This window comes from Symsagittifera roscoffensis, chromosome 3 (genome assembly GCF_963678635.1).
Source record: "Symsagittifera roscoffensis chromosome 3, txSymRosc1.1, whole genome shotgun sequence".
Lineage (NCBI taxonomy): Eukaryota > Metazoa > Xenacoelomorpha > Acoela > Convolutidae > Symsagittifera > Symsagittifera roscoffensis.
Window position 1 is genome coordinate 42,828,456 of NC_087064.1, and position 24,179 is coordinate 42,852,634.

Below are 24,179 nucleotides of genomic sequence, written 5' to 3' on the forward strand. Positions count from 1 at the left end.
CTGGAGTTTTTCTAGCAAGAATGAACATCCCAATCCAAGTCTGGCACATGGTGTACGCGATGTGAAGAGGTTTCAACAAACATCATATGACGCAAGATCCCATCACAGAGAACCAACTTGGAACCATGCAAATGATAGAGGAAGTGTCTGAGCATGTGGGAATGAACTACCCCGAGGTTCCTGACACTAGATATGTGGCACAATCAGTCGACGATTTCCTCTTACCTTGGGAGGAAGAGGGATCTGTGGAGAACCCAATTACCATCGAAGAGGATGAAAGGTTCTCTGAACAAATAACTCCAGTCAGCGAACCACCAAGACAACCACCGGTGATGAAGGCAAGACTAGTTTTGCGCTCCATTGAGAACTTGCAAAATTTTGAGAACTCAGCTGCTTGACAGCTCTTTGATTTGTAAATATTTTGTTTATTGTCTTGTGTTTTGTAATTTCTTTTTTTTTTGCATCTAGTATTTTTTATCTTAAAGAAATAGGAACAAAGAGATAAGGTAAGAGGTTATGGAAAAATTTATAATACACATTTTTGCAAGAATCATATAAATTTTGCACTTTTCACAAGGTTTTTGCAAGATGGTAAAACAACTAAAACAATTTCCTCTTTTAAAATTTTTGAGATCGTTTTTTACAGATTTGATAAAAAACATCTCATTTTTGCATACACGATGAAAACATCATTACATGCTTTTGCATTTTGCAGTGTTTTTCCTAACATTTTTTGCATAGATTTTAAAAAATCAAAGAAAAACTTGCAATTTGGGAAATTTTTCATTACATGTTTTTGTTTTTTTAAAAAGTTATTGTAAATAGCACATCCATTCTGATTTTCTTTCACGTTAAAAACAATTGATTAATAAGTTTGCTGTTTTTATTCATTTTTACTTATTTTTTGAGGCATTCAACTCATCCTATCTAAAAATTTGATACATTTTAAACTTCCCATTTAATCTTTCTTTACTTATTGAGATGCCGGCGCTGAATAAAAACGAAAGAGTTGCATGTGTTGAATGTGGCAGAGAATATACTCGCTTACACGCATCAAGACATCGTAGAACCTGTGGTGTTTTGAAGTGTTATAACAGTATTTTTATACTGTATAGCAGCGAGGAACTCACTAATCACTTCACGAAGAAGCATTGTCAGCATAAGGTTAAATTATGTGCTCAGCAGTCTCTAAACACACTTCACGAGAAGTTAAAATTAATAAATTTTTTTTTAAAAAACATAGTAATTACTATGAATATTGGTTTTTACTGAATCTGAAAAGTCTAAACAATTGTAATAGATTTAGTCAAAAAATAGACACTATTTTCATCACAATACCTGAACTGTCAATCAATTTTTTATTCAAAGGTTTTGATTGAAGATAAAGACAGCAAAAATCGAGTTCAAAATGTCGTGAAACTTTCCATGGAACTCGATCCGAAAAATTTTAATCAACGGTAAAAACTCCCTTGCTTGCAAGCTTGCGCAGACTTTGTTGCGATAATTTTATATTAAATGTGCATAACATATGCTGATGAGTTTTTAAGTGGTAGCCTAAAAAATGTAAAACTTGGATATTTGTAAAACTTCGACTAATTGAAAGGTTTGTGTAGTTACTATTTCAAATGTTTCGTTGTTTTGTGCTTGCAAAAGTGTTCATAGAGTAGAGCGTTTTTAAGCAGACAATGGGGGTTGACTTATTAAGAATTATGGTTTTCTATTGTTTTTCTTGATGATTTCAGAAAAAAAAATTGATAAATCTCCTGGAAAAAACTAAAAAATTGCTAAACTTTGAAAATTTCAAGATAATGATATAGTTTTTTCTAAACTAAAAACTTACTCTAAAACTGAAATTCAGATTTAAAACAGCATTAGACAGTTATGAGGTTGAGAAAAACTTTTAATGACTTTTAGCAAAGGATTTATGGTATTAATTCTGCTTCGGATTGTTCAATGTTCGTTGAAACGATCGATTTTTCCATTCAAAATTCACTTTTCAAGTAAAAATTTGTTCAAATTGGATTAATTTGGTAGATAGTAGTTAAGGAAGTAACTGAGAAAATGCTTAAATGAGATAGAAACTCAATTTATTTCATTCGGAGTTTTGAAATTATTTCACTAAAATTTAGCTTATAAAGTACTGCATGAGAAAAAAATCCCATATAACCTGAACTGTCATTTATTTTCTTATTCAAGGTTTTGATTGAAGATAAAGACAGCAAAAATCGAGTTCAAATTGTCGTGAAACTTTCCATGGAACTCGATCCGAAAAACTTTAATCAACGATAAAAACTCCCTTGCTTGCAAGCTTGCGGAGATTTTGTTGCAATAATTTTGTATTAAAAGTGCATAACATATGCTGATGAGTTTTTAAGTAGTAGCCTAAAAAATGTAAAACTTGGATATTTGTAAAACATCGACTAATTGAAAGGTTTGTGTAGTTACTATTTCAAAGATTTCCTTGTTTTGTGCTTGCAAAAGTGTTCATAGAGTGGAGCGTTTTTAAGCAGACAATGGGGTTTGAATTATTAGGAATTATGGTTTTCTCTTTTTTTTTGATGATTTCAGAAAAAAATTTGATTAATGTCCTGGAAAAACTAAAAAATGTATGTTATTGCTAAACTTTGAAAATTTCAACATAATGATATAGTTTTTTTCCAAAGTAAAAACTTACTCTAAAACAGAAATTCAGATTTAAAAGAGCATTATGAAGTTATGAGGTTGAGAAAATTATTTAATGACTTTTAGCAAAGGATTTATGGTATTAATTCTGCTTCGGATTGTTCAATGTTCGTTGAAACGATAGATTTTTCCATTCAAAATTCAATTTTCAAGTAAAAATTTGTTCAAGTTGGATTAATTTGGTAGATAGTAGATGAACAAGTAACTGAGAAAATGCTAGAATGAGATATAAACTCAATTTAATTCATTCGGAGTTTTGAAATAATTTTACTAAAATTTAGCTTATAAAGTACTGCATGAGAAAAAATCCCACATAAAAATTCTCAAAGATTTATTTTTTTTGCTTAAATCATTAGCAAATTTTGTTATCATTTGATATATTAGGTACTATATAAAAAAAATCAGATGTTTTGAGGATAATTAGCTTAAATTAAACCCAATCCGACATCTTTTGGAAGATGATACATGAAGCATAAATCAAAAATTTGCTTTCAAGATCTACATTTCATTATTTTTACTTAGCAAAAATCGGAAAATATACAATTGTTTCAGTTTGCAACTTGATTTCCTTTGCTTAAGAAATTTTTTGAGACGCGCTCTCTTAGAAGTTTTTAGGTATTGTAGATGTTGGGAACTAGGTTCTCTTGCGTATTTCCGGAGGTTTTCAGATTATAACTAATAAATCTGCTCTTAATTTGATCTTAAATCGTAAAAATACACCGTTATAATATCATTTTTACATATATTTTGGATGCTTTAAATAGCACCAAGACTTTCTCACTTGGATATTCTCGAGAAAACTTGATAGTTTTTGATGCCAAAAGTTGTATTTTTGCCAAAAGTTGTAAGAAAAGTGATAGTTATTGATGACAAAAGTTGTATTTTTGCTTAAATATTTTACTGTAGCAACTGAACTAGGGAACCTTGGGGAAGATATTTACAATTTTCAGCTTAATTATCAGACGGTATCACTTCTAATGTCATCTCTGCCAGCAAATTGTTCGTCAATTGATACTATTTTCCTCCTAAATTCTCCAGTTCTGACAAAGTTTCTCGTAAAGTGTGTTCAATAGCGAAAACATGTATTAGGCAGAAAGCAAGAATAACCTTAAAACATAGAAAAATTCTACGGAAAATTATGAAAATTGTGTTGCAGAAATAACAGAGAGATAACCATCAGTTATGAAGATTTTTTTGAAATTGAGCCAATGTCGAATAAAAATTTAAGAAAAATGTATCCAATATTTAGTCACTTCTAGCAGTTTACCAATCTTCGTTTATCAATGACCTGAACTTTTTAATTATTGACAAGAAAAATTTCTGATAAGTTGTAATGGTTGTACAAATTTTGATAACTTATTGAGAAAAAAATTAGGAGTTGAATCATGGAGTTTGATCTAGAAATTTCATGGAATATTGCGCTTAATATTCATTTGAATTTAGATTCATATTAGAACTCACCCTGAACTGGACAAAAAAAACTAGTTAATTACCAAAATAAAAGATTCATAATGGAAAAATTTGGGTAAGTTTGATTAACTTTTATTTTATCTTCTGAAAAATTACAATTAGTTTCACTGCTTTCCGAAAGTTTCAATATTGTTTCAGCTTTTATGAGCTTTCTTCTTAGTGTTTAGAGCATCATATATCCCGCTTTTTAGCTCAAATTAAGGTAAATTTTATCTTATTTAAATATTTTGAGAAAAAATTGTGGAAAAAAATCTTTTTTTTTATTCAAATTTTTGTATCATTGTCCCAACATGATGCCTATTAATATACAGTCTGAGTTTTTTTTGTTTTCAATACGTAAAAAAATGTTTACAGCTAGATCAGAAGCAACAATACTTTAAACAAAGTTATGAGATTTCTGCAATTTTTTTCCAAAACTTGAAAGTTTTGCAATTTTTTCCAAATACTTGAGTTTTTTGTAATTTTTTCCCAAAAATTTGACTTTTTTTGAACTTCAGTAGGTTTCAGAATATATTCAGATAGATAGAAAGTGAAAGTATCTTTATTAGAATTTTGATCTAAATTTGATCTAAATTTTTATTAGATCAAATTATACCAAATCTTTTTAACAAGTTTTTTTTGATGAAAATTCCACGTTTTTGCGCAAAAACTTTTACCATTGACTTACCATGCGCCAAATAATTAAATACATAACTTAATTCTACAATCTACACGTGATTAACGTTTAATTACTCCCAATTAGATAACGCGCGCCAAAAACTTTGCGAAAAAATTAAACATTTCCACACAAAAACCAAAAAAAAATCGTTTTTCTCACCATTATCTTACCATCACACAAACCATAAAACGTTACCATCGGTATTCTCTATCTTAATACCTTGTAGACTCTATACCCAATCTTAATACATAGCATGGCGGACCGGAAATCTATAACGTATCTTAATACATGGGGTCCGCCATGCACCGCCCCCCCCCCCCCTCCACTTCAGCTCCAACATCTACTACTATAGACTCAAAATGAACAGAAAAAAAAATTGCTTAAAGTTTTACAAAATTATTGTGGTTGAATTCATTTTGTGGAGTTCGAACCCAAAATTTTACCCCAAGAATGGGTCATTTCGGCCGTTCTTATTTAATCAAAAATTTACTGGAAGTACCAAGTTAATTGACAAGAACCTGGCATCGAAAGGAGCCTCTTACCCAGTCTAACTAATTTTTAGAAAGGTAAAATCTCCAAAAATTCTGCTATGTTCTTTTTTGGTCTAATCTTAACCCAATTTGAGATAAATGGGTGTAAAATTTTTAAGTTGCATTGGGTTGCGAAATGTAAACTCGTGGCTGTGTTTGCGTTTCAGTTGATGGACATCGATTGGTGTTTGTGGAGGCCATTCCCTCCTGCTACCAAGTGGTGCGCTTCCAGGCCCAGCTGGACATGAAGAGAGATGTGCACTACACCATTGGAGTTTCAGAGTCAGGCTAGTTGTTCATGCGTGGTGTGATTAAATAAACTACGATTCACACGCGTAGAACTGACAAACTGACAACAGTAAATTAGGCACAATAAGAAAGAAAAAGGCAACAGTTGTGCTCAAAAACAGGAATAAGAAAGAAAAAATTGAAAATGAAGATGTTATATTTTTTGTACAAAATTTTGTAAATTTTTTAGATTTTTTTTTGGCCAGGGAAGTCCCAAATGAGGCTTCCAAAATTAGTTATTGTTTAGAAAAATATACGTTCTATAGCCTAATTGACCAATAAAACAAAGTTTCATCTGTTATCACCTTATTTGCCGCGAAATTAGTCTAAAAGTATCATAATAATAATTATAATCATAAAAATAATCATAATAATAACAATAAAAATAAAAATAAAAATAATCATAATCTTTATAATAATAAAAATAATAATAATCATATTAAAAATCATAATAATAATAATAATAATAATAATAATAATAATAATAATAATCGTAATAATAGTTTTAAAAAAATTATGAACATAATCATAATCATAATCATACTCATAATCATAATAATCATAAAAAAAATAATAAAAAAATTATGTTACGAATCGAGCCCATTACAGAAGGCTACAAGCCTGTTTGCAGATGATATTTCAGAACAATTTGGAAATGTGTGAGCAGTTTCACATAACATGTTTTTTTTCTGTGGATCGTAAGCATAAAGACCGACAATGTTCTTCATATTATAATTTATCATTATGAAACAAAAGAGTTACTCGTCATAAAAAAGTTCAACTCAGTTTTTACTGAAAAACGTTTGAAAAAAAAAAAAAAATCCTTATCTTGTAGATATTGTCTTCTTGTTTATTAAATTGAAGACTTATACCTGCACCAAAATCATTTCTGTTCAAATAATTTTTAATAAAGACTAGGATGATTATTTATGACGAGTAACTAGTTTTTTTCATAATGATAAATCATGATATAAAAATCATTGTCGGTCGGAAGCACAATATTGTGCAGAGTCCGGCTAGTTGCTCATGCGTGGTGTGATTCAAAAGCAATGCACACGCGTAGAAGTGACAACAGAAATTTAAGCATAATCAACAACAGTTGGGTTCAAACAAAATAAGAAAAAAAAAATTCGAAATTAGTCTTAATTTTTTGCACAATAATTTGCAAGTTTTTTAGAATTTTTTTGGCCGGGAAGGTGCCAAATGAAGCTTCCAAAATTAGTTCATGTTTGGAAAAACAGATTTTGAAGCCTAAGTGACCGATATAATCAAATGTCATCTGTTATCGCCTTACTTGATCGAAATTTGTCTAAAACTATAATAATACTAATCATAATAACATCAGCACATTACAGAAGGCTACAAGCTTGTTTGCAGATGCCAATTGCGAGAAGTTTGGAAGTTTGAGAGCAGTTTCACATCACACGTTTTTATTTGTGGATCGGAAGCATAACGACCGACAAGGTTTCGCAAAATATTAATTCATCTTTATGAAATATATTAGTTACTCGTCAAAAAAAATTCAACCCAGTTTTTACTGAAAAACGTTTGAACAAAATTCAGTATCGTGCAGGTATTGTCTTGTTTATAAACTTGGAGACCTGCGCCAAAAAGATTTCTGTTTAAATAATTTTTTAGCAACGACTAGGTTGTTTATTTGCGCCGAGTAACTCGTTTTTTTTTCATAATGATAAGTCATAATACAAAAATCACTACCGATTTTTATGCTTCTGATCTGCTTTTAAAATTGGTTTATGTAAAGTTTTAGGGTTAACTTGGTTGAAAAACAAAAATTTAGTTTCTGACCTTTCAGAATGCTCTCAAATGGCATCTGAAAACAGGTTTGTAGCATTACGGTTACCATTCGAAATTGTTTGCTGAACGTTGTATTATCGCTAACAAAATATTAAAAGCAGTCTGACAATCTTTTCGAAAATAAGTCTTATTCGCTCACTTTTTTTTTAAATTACAGACCGTGTTTGTAATGGTCTAACCCCTGTGTAACTTATATATGCGCCTATTTATTTTTGTTGGTTTGATATTTTTCACATCTCATCTTGCGTTTTGTTTCCTTTGTTGTTTGTAAAGTATATCTAGACTTGTTTTTGAGGTGCAGCACACTTTTCCATATCGATAATTTGTTTACTAATGGCTTTTATTAGCAATCTTTTAAGTGGTTCATCCAAAAACATGTTTCTGGTTTGGCAGAGAAATGAAGATATGCTTCGGCGCATGTTTTTTGAGATAGTGAAACTGAAATTGCGATCGTTTTGAACTCCTAAATACTTAACATCAGTTTCTGTTTTCAACATTTTCCCTCGAAAGTTTTAATTTCTGTAAGCTGAAAAATTGTTTTGGTTCTGTGCTGATAACTTTATTTGCAGCCAGCCTTATTTCGATTTTGTTTAAATCCCTATCATAGTTTTTTTCACCGAATTTTACCATATACATTAGAATCATCTGCAAAAAGAAAACCTTTGTAATTTTTTTGGAAGCTTGAGTAGATCACTGATGTAAGATTGAAATAAAGTTGGACCTAGAACTCATCCATAAAGGACACCGCACTCCAATTTCTGCTGTGTACTCTTGTTTGATATACTTAAACAAATAAATAACGGTTCTCTAGGTATGAGTTTAGAATCGAAAATGATTTTCCTCTCAATCTATTCCTTGAGAACTTTCAAAGCAGAATCTCTTGGTTTTCAGTATCAAAAGAGTTTGATAAATCAAACAATATGACAAACTGTATATCTTTGTCTGACAAAAAAAATTCGATTGATTGGAGAAACTCCATGGCTGCATCAATTATTCATCGTTTTGACGTGAATCCTTTGTTTGTTTTAAAAAAGTTCATTTTCCTTAAGACATCTAAGAGACCTTCAGTAGAATTCTTTTCATCGTTTTGACATGAATTTTTTGATTATTCATCGTTTTGACATGAATCCTTTGTTTGTTTTAAAAAAGTTCATTTTCCTAAAACATCTAACAGATCTTCAGTAGAATACTTTTCCCAAGACTGGTAGAAGTGATTTTGGCTTGAAATTTTTAATTGGTCTTCTGCTTTAGATTTTGCTCCGTTGAAACGAAAGTTTTTGTCCAAAGAAGGGTTCAAACCTAGTGGCTTCAAGGTCACCTCAAAGGGCTCTTTAAGGACAAAACTGTTTAACATGGAGTTCAAAACCGACGAATCTTTCATGGACATTAACTTTCTTCTCAATGGCGTTAAGCTTGTAGACTTCTCGCCCGAAACAAAAGCAAACGATGTGACCATTTTCAACAGAGAACTGAACGAAATGCTTTTCGAGGAGGTCCAGGACGTTGAGAGGATGCCAGGAGAAAAGTCATTTCAGGAAGTTTGGAATAGTCGTGGTTTTGCAGAAAGAATTCTGAGGCCAGAACCCAAAAAGGAAGAAAGGGAGACATCTAATGAAATTTTTGAGAAGCTACTTGATGTGCAGCAGAATACGTTCAGTTTGCTGCAAACGTCTCTTGAGAAACAAGGTTCATTTACAATTTTTGACTAGTATAATTTTTTGCTAGAATTTTTAATGCATCAACGCTACTTGCTGCGACAAATGATCTTGTACAAAAAAGTATACTTGAAGGAATTTAATACCTGATTATCTAGTAAAGCTTAGTGGCGCACGCAGAGGGGGGGGGGGCTGCTATAATAACATATGGCTAACTTATGTTCCAGGCTGCCATGTACTTCTTGCGGAACAAGTGGATCCGAGAGAGAGTGTGCCTGAATTGCTTTCCAACTACTTCTTCGCACCCAACTGGGCGGCACAGGCGGGCATTCAAAAGAAGAGCCAGCTGAAAATCCCCATTCCCAAAGGCATCCTGATGAAAGAGGGTGGGTCAGTGGTACCTTCTAAGGTCAAAACAACCAGACTCAACATACATCAACAGATGGCTGCATTCATTGACAGCGAGGATGCAATTGAGAACGTCAATGTTAATGTCGACTCCAGAAAGTATGTTGTTCTAGTATTACTTCTCATATGATGAACAATTTTATGTTCATTGTCTTTTTATCATTTGTATTCTAAGACATTCATTTTTTGAAAAGGTCTCTTGCATTAGTTGAACTATTTGTAGAATGAGTGCTAATAATAGCTAACATAACTAATGTTAAAATTGAGAGAAAAAAACTTGGAATTTGTCTACTTCAGTATAAAAAACAAAAGTTTTCGGACCAACTTTCCTTGACATAGAAAACTTCCACTTTTTTTGCATAATCCGGATCACAACTATAAGTGATGTGATTTGATACATAACTTGACCGACGAGCTTTCATTGAGGTTGTCTAAATTTGCTGGCAAAAAAAAACAAATTGAAAAACGCAATGGTGGTCGGATGGTGATCTTCGAGTGATCAGAACAACAAATTTAAATCAATATAACGTTTAATCTGCAATTGTTATACTTAAAAAATTTGAATTGTTATCATGGCACCATAATCTGTTCCAAGTTTCCTTTCCTTATTTTTTGCCTCCTCAACCATGAGCAATGATCTAATTTATTCTGTACTTTCGTTGACTACGTTCCAAACCGTTAAAACAATGAGGGGTTTTTCAATCTAACTTTTTCAATCGAACACTTTAATTTTACCATCTTTTATTTAAGCGCAACGCCAAATGCTCCATGGATGCAATATAAAAGCATTTTTAAGATGGCACAGTGTTTAACGAAAGTTTTTAGTGACGTTGCTTAAGCAAACAATCTAGAATCTGAGTAATCTAGAACCTTTTTCAATCCGTTGCAAAGCAAGAGCAGTGCAAGGCAGGGCAGCGCAAGGCAAGGCAGAGCATGGCAGGACAGAGTAAATCAGAGCAGGGCATAGTAATGCTGGCCAAGGCAGGGCAGCTGGAGGCAAGGCAGAGTATCGCAGGACATGGTAAATCAGAGCAGGGCGAGGCAAATCAGGGCAGTGCAGCGCAAAGAAGGGCAGCGGAAGACAAAGCAAAACAGGACAGGCCGAGGCACAGCAGCGTGAAGCCAGACTGGGCAGGAAAGCGCGTGGCAATGCAGGCCAAGGCATGGCAGCGGAAGGCAAGGCAAGGATAGGCAGGGCAGCGCAAGGCAAGGCAAGGTAGCGCAAGGCAAGGCAAGGCAGTCCAGCGCAAGTCAAGACAGGAAAGGCCAACGCAATGGGCGGCAGGCCAAGACAAGATAAGCCAGCACAAGGCGAAGCAGCGCAAGGCAAGGCACGTTATTGTGATTCAGGGCAAGGCTGGAAAAGTCAGGCCACAACAAGGCAGCTCAAGTCAGGATAGGGCAGCGCAAGACAAAGCAGGGCATCGCAAATCCTGACTGGGCAAAGCAACAAGTTGATAAATACTAATTTAATTGAAAAGCAATTTTTTTTCAACTCGAATTCTTGATAAAATTCATTTTCAGATCTCGGTTCAGAGCAATACCAAATATCCAGATTATGCATCCGTCGTCCATTGATCTAATCATCCCTACAACGATACATCTAGCTTCCATCAATCTATCCATCAAGCCTTTCATTCATCAAGCGATTCATCCATCGAATCAGTTCCTCATCTATCGATAACCATTAGCCTTCAATTCATACAGAAAAGGATCCATCCATCAAAACAACCAGTCTACACATTCAGCCAGTGTTCCATCTACCTAGCTATTCAGCCAAACGTCTATCCAGCCATCATTTCATCTAGCCATTCAATTAGCTAATCATCCATCCATATAGCCATCAATCCATACTCTCATCAATTCAGATATCCATCCAATCAAAAATCTTTTGATACAGCCATCACTGAAGCTAAGCATCTCTCTTCTAATCTATTCATTTAGCTGTCTAGCTATCGATCTAAACAACCATCCAGACGTCTATCCATCTATTCATGGCTTCATCCTGCCTTAAACCATTCATTCTTCCAGTCATATATTTTTACTTCCTTCGAGTAGGCCAGCCACCTATACGACCAGCTAACCATCTATTTTATATTTTTTCTGTTAAAGATAAGCATTATCATTTTTCGGAAAAAAATAAGGAGTAGTAGGCCTGTTAGTTATATTTTCAAAAATGATGCCTGCCATTTGAACACTCTGCCATTTTTGGAAAAAACTTGGTATTTCGTTACTTTAAATTGACTGGCAATTTTTTCTAGCTTTAATTTATTTCGTCATTGAATTGAATCGATTTATCCAAAGAACTGTCATTCATAAAGCTAAAAAGAAAGGTAGGTTTGCGGTCAAATCTAAATCAATCGTGAAATTTGAAAACTTTGCAATGATTTGCAACAACTTGGCTCAACGGCTATAACGAGGATAGTCGGATGCTAAAAAATGAAAAAATGAAGAAAACAATGAAATCATGTGTTCCGTTAGAAGCGACTAAACTAAGTAAACATTTCTAGGAATGAGATTTTGTTTTAACAACGTAGCAATTGAACAATGTAAAACTTTTAGTAGGTGTAAACTAAGATTTGTAGAAATGAAGAGTCTCTCGACCATTTGACCCCATACGAGCTGCCTTCGCGTGAGGCCTCAATTCGTAGCTAGCATCATTTCATAACAGGAGATGCAAGCACTGGCTTTCACGCAATGTACTTCTCGTGACGAATGTAAAGAACAGCAGTGCCAAGGTTCTCTAGTTGTCAATGAATATTACGAATTGTCTCTTGTTACGAATAGTCGCCAACCCTGCTTTTGAAGTTGCAAAGTTGAGTAGAAGCAAGGCTAGTAGAAACAACTAGCTGACAAAATTAGCTGCTTTCAAATAACAAAAAATTCGTTTCTGTATGATTTTAAGTTTCGCTCGAATTGAAGACACTGATTTTGGCCGTTTTTTTCAAGATCAGTCTGAAAATTCGTTCGCAATTTAATTTTTCGGGATTTAGAAATTGAATGCGTTTCAAATTTTGTTCAAAAATGTTTCTAAAAAGGCAATTACAATAGTGTGACGCGATTTACCCTTGTTCCAAAATTGAATTTCGTTTTTAGATTTTAGAATAATTTAAAGATTTTGAAAATTGCCTGATGATCAATTTTTTCAATTGATTTAGTTTTGTCAGAAGTTTTTCACTCAAAGAGAGTTGTCAAAATTCAAGAAGCCTCAGTGTGACCTTTTTTTAATTCAAACAATTCTGTCAGTCTTTTTTTTCGGTTCCTTGAGTTTTTTGACACTTTTCCAACATTCAGTTGTCTGTGTTTTTTTTTTCAAAATTTTAACGGCATTAACTTCTTGGCAACGATCTTGCATTTTTGACGACCAGTTTAGTCGCCTAAAGGTAGTTGTTTTTTTTTTTTGAAAGAAGGCGGCAATTTCGTCCAACTTCTCATCTGATTTATGGTCTTCTCCAAATCAATACCATCGAAATTTTCTCCAATTACTTGGTTACCGTCAGAGGGTTGATTTTAAGTAACTCTGTAAAATGGTGCAGAAGCGAATGCCGAAAAGAGTCACTGTACTTGATTCAAACCCAGAAACCATCTTCAATGTTATGTTCAACTTTTTGTTCCAACTCATGAAGCTTTTACCGCAAATAAATGTAAGATGATTTTAACGGAAACCGAATAATATATATATTAGAGAGTTCTCAGTGGTGATTTGACTGATATCAAGTGCTCTCAAAAATTTCTCAATTTCGAGAAAGAACGGCTTGAAGTGTTTTTCTTGCGCAGTTGTGAATACAGTAAGCTCTAACTTTGGAGGTCGAAGTTTGGAATTCTATAGGAGACATTTTTTCAATTTCCAAAGCTAATTTATTTAATTTATTGCCCATGCGACAAGCAAGGGTATTGCAACCAGCTACTACACTTTTTTTATCGTAAACAACTTTGTCCACAGAGTTCACACGCGAATTGAAACGTGTTTTACTCTGCGGTTGCAATATTTTATCTGCATATTAGGTATGAGCTTTGTGTGCTTTTTATCCTTTAATAGTATTTTTGTGCCAAAAATTTTTGGTGTTAAATCGGCACTTGAATGTGGGCTCTAATTCCGTCGGCTCATTTTTCGTGATTTATTTCAATTTATTTTTGTTGGTGACACAATCCAAATGACACAATCCAAATGCTTTTCAAGAAAGAAAAAAACGAGACATATGAAATGTACCAAAAGTTGTCTAGAAAACAAAAGAAGGTGAAACTCTGGAAAAATGGAATGGCGGCCAGGTGGAATCTCAGAGGACAGGAGCTAAAATTGAAGAGGTTCCTCTTCCTCGTTAATATTGGGAACCGAGACGCCCAGAACAAACTGCATAGAGAAACAAAACCCCGGAAGAGGCTCTGAAGATTGCCATGTCATACTAGCGAACAAAGCGACAAGTAAGTAGGCAAAAATGTACAAAGGAAGGACTACATGAGCTTCCGGAAGCGGTTGCACACCCCGTAGGGAGCACTTCAAATAAAAGCCGAATCAGTGAGCGACATTCGAGAACCAATGGGACGCCGAAATTACCAAAATCGCAGAGGACTCAGAACGCCGAATGAGAGGACGACCCTTGTATGAAGGGAGTTCCAGCACACTCACTCCGTAGGTTTTGTAAAAAGGAGGGAACATCGCTGGTCCTCGGAAAATTTGGACGACAACCTAGTAATGGCAATACGTCGTAAAAAGGAAACACATCTGAAAATGGTCATGACGAAATTGAAACAAGCAAAAAACAGACATCCAATGAACATTTCAATTAACAGCGGATCGCCGGTATCAATCTTCACAGTGGACAATCTCGAGAAGATTCGCCGATAAACAGTAATCCAGTTGAAGCAGAAGAGTGATCAGGACGATGAGTTTTGTGACTACAGGAACAAAAAACTCAATCTCGTGCGGAAAATGAACGGTGAGTTGGCATCGATTGGATGGAGAGCCAAGGGAGAAGTCAGAGTATTAGGAGGAAGCAGGTCGTCAACCGTGGGACGAGATGTAATGGGGAAGCTGGTGATACAAATCGAGCAAGCAAATCCCGGTTTAGCAATCATGAAGATCCAGGGTTGCAGAACCATGCGGTGCGGGAGACCAAACTTTAAAAAACGAAGAGAAGGACATCGACCCGTGGCCGAAAATTTTCATCCAGCCATTTCCTAAACTGTTTACTAGAACTGTAAAAATTAGAAGTTGAAAATTGTAGGCGGATTTTTTCAAAAAAGTAGTGCCCGTACGCCAAAATTGCCGTAAAGAGCCAGTAGCTCTAAGAAAAAATGGACAACGAAATTGATAAACTACTAGATCAGGGACAACTTGAAAAACTGCAAGATTGTTTTGGCCGGTACTTTGTCTCACCGATATTATAACAGAGAAGAAAAAACTTACGTAAAACTAACACTCGAATCGCGAGAACTGAATAAACAGGGGCACAAGAACAATTACCAGATGCCGAATATCGAAGAGCTTGTAGATATGATAATATAACTATTAGTAGAAAAGAGACAAAGCGAAGTTTACTTTACAACATTGGATCTCACTTACGCATACGAACAAAAAACCCTGGGCGAATAAACGATCGCTCGATATAACTTTTCTCTAGTCGGCGGAAAATCCACTCGGGATACCGAACCCGTTTTTTGATTTTACGCCTTAACCTCAATGCCAGCCGAGATCCAGCAGGTTATGGACTCAGTTCTCAGTGAGTTTTCTCAAGCGAACGCATTTAACGATGGCAACCAACCAAGGGAACCTGAATCGAACCTGTTTCATTGGTCGAGAAAATTTTGCAGAAATCTTATTTCAAGAATTTGTCACTCAAAATGCCACAGTGCGACTTCGCGAAACAAGAATGTGATTGGCTTGGCCACCAATTCACGGAATCGGGAGTACAACTTTTAAAATGAAAAGCAGCGCCAATCTGAGCGGTAGCGGTTTCAAAAATGGTTACGCAAATTAAATATATTTTTTGGCGCAATACACAGTCTGCAAAAATACTTACCGGCATTGGCGAAGCTATCATCGCCGTTAAGACATTTACTAAGTATTAGTATGACATCAAATGGATGGAAGAATGCGAAGCAGTGTTTGAAAACAAAAAATTGAGAGAGGAAAACCTCGTAGAACTGAATTATTTGGCTATTTATAAGGAAATACAACTGGTTTGTGACGTAAACCATAACAGCTTTGGGGAAGTACTGGAACATGTAGGATCCATGGGCTGGCTTGCGATCTCATTTGCTTCTTGAACACAGCAAAAAATTACTCAACGAACGAATTTGAATTGTTGGCAGTAGTGTCGGGGACAGAGTACTTCCGAAACTATACCGTAGGAAGATCATTCTCAAAAAAAAAGTCATAAATCATTAAGGCTATTAAGAAACGGAAATAACAAGAAAAACAATACCCTTTTTAGAGACTAACAACATGAATAGAAGGAGTGATACTTTCGACTACGTTATAGAAAATAATCAAGACGCTAAAATCAGTTTTTTTTCGATTTTTTGCCAAGACACAACAGTGACCCACCAAAACTTATTTGACAGTTTGATAATATAATCTTAGTAGCTAAAATCAATGCGATTAGAAAGTTCCCATGTTTCCATTCAAAGTACCTTCTCCTTAGTAGATCAATTTGAGCAGGTTCAAAAACTGGTTCTGGTCTTTTTAAATGCGTCTCAGCCAATCAAAAACGAGAACGGAAAACATCCTTAATTAAACAACCATGCTCGAGACAACCCGCTCATTTACTAGAGAAAACTTCATGTCGCATACATCATTGAAACTCAAGGGACAATTAGAGTTCGCAACAACTCGTTTTGCTGATAGACGGTTCATGTTTGATAAAAACAAATTCGGAATGCTACTTACCTGTAATTGAAATAAGAACCAAGGTAAATTCGCCAAAATTGAGCCCAGAAATTGAATCTAGCGACAAAGTTACCGTCATTAATAATGATGTTGAAGCTTTTAGGCAAAGTACCCGAAGATCGAAGAAAAACTACACAGTATTGTCATTCAGTCGAAAATCCTAAGTGAATTGTTTCCTGCTGTTAAATCAAACAAAAAAAATGCGTCCTTTTTTTGTAAATTATGAAACCATTTTAAATTCTGCATCATTACATGGGTTTTTTTTGTAGAATTTTCAAATTTTTTATGTCCAGCATATCATCTGATATTAGTCTGTTAAAAGCTCGTGAAATACTGCAGAAGAACATAAATTAGTCATACCACTGACATTGCAAGTGCCGTTAAAATGTCATCGTTAAAATACAGTATACATTACTATCACTATAGGAATGTTTGAGGCAGCTTGGGACTTCTGGTACCTGTATCCGCATCGTATTCTTGCGGCGAAAGTAAGCTTTTGCCAGCAGTGCACAAATGCGAGTAAGAGCTTAAAAACAGTACTACCCAAGGGAGAGGTTGGAAAAATTTCCGAAACAAGGAAATCAATCGATTGTTTATAAATGCAACCACGAAACTAATCCTGTTTGAAGAAGTTCGTGGGAATGAGGCAAACACTGCTCTGCGTAAAGTAACTACAAAACTGAATTTGAAAACTTTGGAAGAACATCCTGAAACATTAATGCTCTTATTTAGACGGAAAAGATGCCGAGTTCGAGAACATTCAGTGTTCTCAGAATTCCATTCTGGAAACAAAGGACAGACCTGACATACGCTCCAGCCTTGAGGAAGTCGCCAATCATTCTAAATTTTGCTGAACAGATCGATACGGACCACGGGGAGCAGATCGAAGAAGGTTAAGCAAACCAAGTGGCTGCGGGCGCAGTGAACGTCTACCAGAAGACTACGAGCAAATCGCTCAAATAGTACAGGTTGCCTAAGTCTAATAAAAATGTCTCTGAGTCTAAACATATCATAAAATTAAATAGCGGGACCGTTCTGAGGAAAATCGCTGCGACGACCCAACTGAAATCGCCACCGTTAGCGAAGAAACTAAACCCGCTTTAGTAACCGAGATGTTAGCGAGCGCAGAATGGTCCACAAAGAGTATTCTAAAAGCGAAGCGACCAATGAGCAAGCAGCCACCAAGAGTGATCATCGCACACGATGAAACGGATGACTCAGATTACGACAACACAAGACCGTCAGAGAAAATTTCATTGAGATTAACGGAAGAAATAGCGGCGCAATTAGAGGCGGCAGCATATGGACACGGGACGATCTAAATGGGCGAAGACAAGAAAAAAAGAAGAAAGGAAGACAAGAAAACGACAGACAAAATCCCACACCGACGAGGATTGGTATCGAAAGATTCTTTCAAACAGGACTCATCAAGGGGAAGTTTTGGAGACGCAGAGCTCAAGATCAGAGTATTGATGAAGCACAAGACGCAGGAAGCCAGTCGACTAGGTAAGGGAAGTCCTGGTCGATTCGATCAAAAAGAAGAACCCAAGGGGCGACGAGGGAGATAAAATCGAAAGGGAGCTGAAAGTTGAAACTCTAAACTCATATCACTTGCAGAGGGTTGGTCTTTAGTCTAAAACTCAAATCGTCATTCAAAGGTTCGGTTCAAAAAGTCTTCTACTAAATTTATTTTCTGTATTTCAAATTTATTTCCATATGAAAGTGTGAGAAGCTACTTATTGGATGTCAATCATTTTACTGATTTTCGTAATCATGAGAGTTTGTTTTATCACTGTGAAGTGTTAGTACGTACCTACCTGTCAAACATTCTCTAAATCTTTCTACCCTTTTCCGACCTCTAAATCAGAGACTATGTTTACCCGACATCATACAGTTGAATCAATAGATTGAACCTCTGTTTTTTACCAATCCTTGTTACTGACTAGAACTTTATGATATCACTGAAAATTTTTGTTCACGTGCAAATTCGTTTTATGCGATGATTTGGATTTTTAAAAATCATTTTAAAAAGTTGATTTCTGTCATGAAAAAATTCTGCTGAAATATTTGAAGTGAAAATAATTTTTCTGATGTTGTTCTGGTGTAATCAGCGTTGTTACAGTTCCAGGACTAAACAATTTGGAGTTTCAGAAATATTTGTGATCTTGGGACTTCATAATGATATTGAGTTTGAAAAAACGAATTTCTATAACTGTCAGTGCATCGGAAAAGAAACTAACCTAATTGATTGCGCTTTTTAACGGCGTCAATTAGGTTAAATAAGTTTAATATAACGTTTTAGCATTGAGTTTGCAAGGTGTCAGGCTTTGTGGCGCGGAAAAATGTCGCAAAATTCTTTGATACAGGTAATCAGCTCATCAGTAGTCGAAGGCAGAATTTTTAAAACTACTTTTCAGGAATTACCGAAGGTTTTCTATCAAATTAATTTCCGTAGAAGAGGTACCCAGAGCAATGTTGCAATATGCATATAGATTAGCCTTTTAAACTTTTTGCTAGTGTGGAGGAAGCAATGTCGTGTTGGAGGACGTAAACGTCGCCCAAAAAGTTTTTCTCTGAGAACGAAAGTCTCTGCGCATTTTTTTCGTCGATTGTTCATCGGCCAACTTCTGGGTTGAGTATCCAAAATTTTGAGTTGCTCTTTGTTTTTTTTTGAAGTAAAATGTTTTCTCTTAAGATCTTGACAATACGGGTACGGCAAAGATATCATTTCTTCTCTGAAAAGTATCCAGTTCATTTTCTTGTCAAGTTTTCTTGCAAAGATAGCGAGCGTTTTCCTTTTCAAAGATTTGTGAGAACATTTTCTTTGGCTGCACAAAAAAAAACAATTTTCCCGGACGTGTCTTGAAAGGAATGAACTCTTATAGCGCATCTCTGCAGCTTGTCAGAATAAAATTCATTTTGTTTCAGCCGAAGTATATCAATTTTTCTGAAAAAAAGTAGAAGCGAAAATTATTTTTTTTTGTCAGAAAAATCTGTTCATTGAATTAAAAAATATATCGAATGCCAAAATTTTGATGAAATTGTAAAAAACGGCAAACAATATCTCCAACTAGATGCTATTGTTGACGGTGCATCCTAGCTTCTTTTCTCGATAGTTGATTCAAAATTTGTCAAGTTTCATTGCAAGATGTTTAATTTAAAACTCATCTCTCAAATATTCTGAAAACACGTTTGAAGCATGGGCGGATCTAGGATTTTCTCGAGGGGGCGTTGGATTTTCAACAAATTTTAGAAAATTTTGTCAATATTTTTTTTTAGTTCGACTAAATTGATTTTTCGAGCTCTCCTAAAGCATTAAAAAGACTCTGTTTTGTTCAAATTTTCTGCGCCGCAGGCAAAACTTAGAAAAAACAAGCCAAAAAGAAAACATTTTTAGGCACTGTTTGGAAAAATTTGAAAAAAAAAATGACGTTTTTTTTGGCGCGCGCTCCCCACCTAAAGTTAGTATATACTGGCGCCAAAGGCGCCACTAGAAAAACTTTTGGGTCCGTTCACCAAAAATGGGTATCCCAAAATAGTATAAAAGGGGGACCCTTTGGGTCGTCAGGGGGTCGAATCCCTGAAGAAGAGAGAGGCGTCCGCCCCCCTCCCCCCATAAATCCGCCCGTGGTTTGAAGCAGTGTTTTTGTGATGTTTTAGCTGCGTGTTAGAAGTAAGTGTGATCGAGCAATCTAAAGCGATCTCTCGCAAAATCAGCCAATTTGTGAAGAAACACGATGGGTTGATAGATCAAACAAAGATATCGAAACTGAATGGCAAATTGGCTCCTTGCTTCAAGTTGACGCCCGATGATCTGGATCCGAAAAGAGACCTGATGTATCCGTGTGACAGGTATGCATTTTTCGGCATAACATATTGCAGACTGTAATCTGTTCTTCTTTGCTTGTGATACATGCAGCAAGCAATAGCTCCGATTAAAAAAATGGCGGTTTTTACAAAGATTTCAAAATGGCCAACACGCTTTCAACCAAGCGATAATATTGTCATACGGTCAGTCCATTTTGTTCCAACCAAAGCTTATGGCAAAATTAATCGATGTCATTGTGCTCGAGGGTTAGTTTTGATACTTTTTTAAAAGTGATTGACGCTATGAACTCAAAACTGAAGATATTGAACCTGCGGTCATTGTTTGTAAAATTCAGAGGTGTTGAAATGGCCGGTTTTTTAATTTTCTGGACCCATTTTTTCCACTCATCTATGATGCTTAACGCGTAAGTGCGTTTTATTTGAGCTCGATGAATCATTCCAAATTGTTAAGCGCCCAAAATTTCTATTAAAGTTGAACGGAGTCAAGCTGATTGGTCCCAATAACATGTTTACTAGACTCAAATTGTATTTTTCAGTACTGATTGACTTTCGAAGAACGGGTATTTTTTCTCTGGATAAAATTCGATTTTCAAGCTATTTGCGACGCAACTTTAACTTAAAATCTAAAAGATTCTGATTAAATTTTTGAAGTTACAAGGATTTCAATTTACGACTATTTTGACGACTAGAATTGAAATTGGCATTATTAACGCGCGATATATATTCAAACGTAAGCGAAAACTTGAATCATTTGAAATTGAGCTGAGCCAGGCAGTTTGAGCTTATTTATACGTTACCACTCACAGTATGTATCACTTAAAAACAGGGGGACCGAATTAAAAAATGAAAATTTCTTGGAAATTTTTTTCCACGATCTTATTTTTAAATTTAATTCACGTTAGAGGACAGTCGAAATATTCACGACTTGCCTTTGCTATGATCAGTCTTGTTGCTGCAGTTTTTGAAGTGCTCGATGTGAGTTTTTTAAGACATTTTCGACCTTTTACTCAGCCACTTTTGAACCTTGATTTGAAGTCATTATCTTTGTTTCACCTTTCGAAATCACATCTTTGCTTGTTAACTCTTACTGTATCAATTATCTCTGCAATTCACCATTATTCAGTGCCGGAATCAGCAACTTATTCTCTCTGGACAAACTTTCATTAGAAACCACACAACAACGTCGCAAATAGAACCACATAGTTATGCATGCAGTAAAAAGCCTTGTCAAACATCTCTGATAATTTTCAACGATGAGATCGCACAGAGAAATGGGAGGCATAAACACTAGATTTTTCTTTAAGAGCTTAAAATCAAAAAATAGATAAAATTTTGAGAACACGAGCATGTACTAAATTTGTCGTTTAATCATTTTAAACTAGCACATTTGTTTTCAAAATCATGGCAGTTAGGCGTACGTTTCAGATTTGTTGCGGAATCCGCAGAATTTCTAATTTTTTTGATCTTCTTTGCTGTTTTGGATTCCACACACAAATACTCAAAACACTGTACCGCTCAAAATTGCTCCAAAATAAGCAAATTTGCGGAATCCGCAACTGTAAGTGAGGAAAGCAGAACAGTTTGTAGAGTCGATAAACAAACAACAAGACATGTGTATAGTTACATTAGGCTGTTGCGGAATCCGCAACTGTAAGCAGTTTCCGCAAACTGTAAGTGGAATCCGCAATTTGTAAGTGGAGTCCGCAAATTGTAAGTGGAATCCGCATTTTATTTGCGGATTCCGCTTATATTTACGGATTCCATTTTATTTTGTGCATTTCACGTACAATTTGTGGAATCCACATACAATTTGGCCTCGTACTGATCTGCTTTTATAAATCAGCAAGAACAGTTCAACGGCAAAAAATTATTCGATGGCAAAAGGTATGGTTTGCGCTCAACCGCTGACTTTCAATAAAATTTTTCAGTTCATGCAAAAAGAGTAGAGCATGACCGAGAACAAAATTGCTAGAGTTTAAGCAGGATATGGTGCTGTTTTAATTGCAAATTATGAACAAAAATCCAATCTGGATTGATTTAATTTCTCAAAAATTACCAAAACAATAACACTCCAAAGCAACTTGAAGGATTATCTTATAAATTTGATTTGAGGTCGAGTGTTATAGTTTGCTTTGTTGGTTTTAAAATACAAATCGTTGCTCGATTTTTTTGTTTGAGATAGTCGAGTCCATTGCTAAGTAGAACTTCAATTCCTTTTTAAATACATAAAAAAAGAGTTGAAAAATTGAAAACAGATGTGCGCCCCATCTCCTTCAACCATTAAAATAATTTGGACTATAAAGTTTTTTTCGTATTCATAAGCAAACCAAAAAATTGCTTTAAATCAGTTTCAAGTGATTAATTTTTTTCAGCACAAGTTTGTATGATTTTTTGCCGCGATTTAGCCAAAACAATCGGTGACTGTTCTTGAGACAAACTGTCTTTTTTACGGTCAGCATTAATCAAGGTTGAACCAAATTAAAGCAGAAAAAAAAGGCTAAGAACGATCAAATGGGGCACCAGCATCTTTTGCTTACATGTATATACGTCAAAACTTGGGGGTCTTGAACCCGCGAAAAACCGGCCTGATCGCTCTAGGGGTACGCTTGTCTGTAGAAATTTTGTCCTAGCTTAATTTGGGTCCAATAAATAACCACTCTTGTTTTTTTTACATTACATTCAAACATCCTTCGCTCCCAAAAGCGGAACGAAGGCAGCTAGCTTTACGGTCGTACGGTTCAATTCCTTCGTGACAGTTTTTCTGTTGGCACGTCGCGCATATATATCTTTGCCATAGTGTAATTTGACTATACGGATGAATCCGTAATACGCATGCAGACTGTCAGCTTCAACAACCCAGAACATATATCCAAAGTGACATTCCAAAATTTGGTCCCTAAATCTCCTCGGTCATTCTCCTTTTGCCTAGGATATCATTTTGAAATCGATTATTTCTGTCCTTCCTTTATTCTGTTTGCTTCATTTCTTAATGTTTTGTTTGCTTCATAAGTTTGGTTCGTTCCTCAAGGCAAGCTATAAGTTCTGTCTGAGCATCCACGAACTTTTGTGCACCCACGAAAAAACAGTTCAGTGATAGCCGCGCTTTGCAATATAGGGCTCGAAGACCACAACGTACGGGCTGAGTGAGATTTGGGACCTTCGATGTGTACAGCTCTAGTCTTAAAAGAAGTACATAAAAAATCCCATATTTTCTCATTTCTTCTGCTTACTGGAACTAGGAATAGGCCGATGTAGTCAACACCCGTTTTACAAAGGGGCTTGCTTGAAGCCCGTTTTTTCAACCAACAGATCAGACATAATTGGGCGGACGGTTTTGGCTTTCCGCTTTCGGAGAAACCAACGTAACTTCAAAAGAAACCAACGAAGTTCAAATTTATTATCGAGGGCTCATAAGGCAGAAATAAGGCAGAAATAAGGCAGAAATACTTAATTGCCGGTTTCTCATCATCATCCGAACCAAACAGTGTCAAGCCTCTTGTATTTTTGGCTGCCTACTATCACAATCGGTATCAACCAGACGACTGATGCTGCGATGACAGTAGTTGCAACAATAATTTTTATCTTACCTTTCAGTTCAATCTATCGCAAATGCCGAAAAGAAGTTTTTAAGTCAAATCTTAGGTAATCAACGTAAATGCTTTCTCAATGCAAGTGTCTATATCAAAGGAGTAGTTTTTTGTCGGAGTTAACTGATAACGAAATGTGCTCGGCATAAAGGGCCAGTAACGCAGCTCCTCTCCTTGAATGCTTCCGAAGACATGGTTCGTGTACCAGCTACTTTATGATGCCCTTTATCTTTGGTATTTGACTCTAGAATCTCCCCGGTGCGGTTGCCAACAAAAATTTTATTACCTCTGGGAGAGCATCGTCCCCTATCTGACCCATGATTCGCCAAAGGTCACTAAATAGCAGATGAGTGCGCACGGTAAATGACA

General features: G+C 35.5%; 2 protein-coding genes across 2 annotated transcripts in view; both read left to right on the forward strand.

Annotated features, from left to right (window-relative positions):
• LOC134842596 (spermatogenesis-associated protein 7 homolog) overlaps window positions 1-24,179 on the forward strand; it is a 532,288-nt gene that overhangs the window by 312,338 nt on the left and 195,771 nt on the right. The window lies entirely within an intron of this gene.
• LOC134841719 (uncharacterized) overlaps window positions 1-24,179 on the forward strand; it is a 78,666-nt gene that overhangs the window by 16,357 nt on the left and 38,130 nt on the right. Inside the window, exons 4-7 of the mRNA XM_063857754.1 lie at window positions 5,508-5,627; window positions 8,695-9,129; window positions 9,326-9,605; window positions 20,056-20,247. Coding sequence (XP_063713824.1) covers window positions 5,508-5,627; window positions 8,695-9,129; window positions 9,326-9,605; window positions 20,056-20,247 — 1,027 coding nt within the window. The remainder of the gene's footprint in view (window positions 1-5,507; window positions 5,628-8,694; window positions 9,130-9,325; window positions 9,606-20,055; window positions 20,248-24,179) is intronic.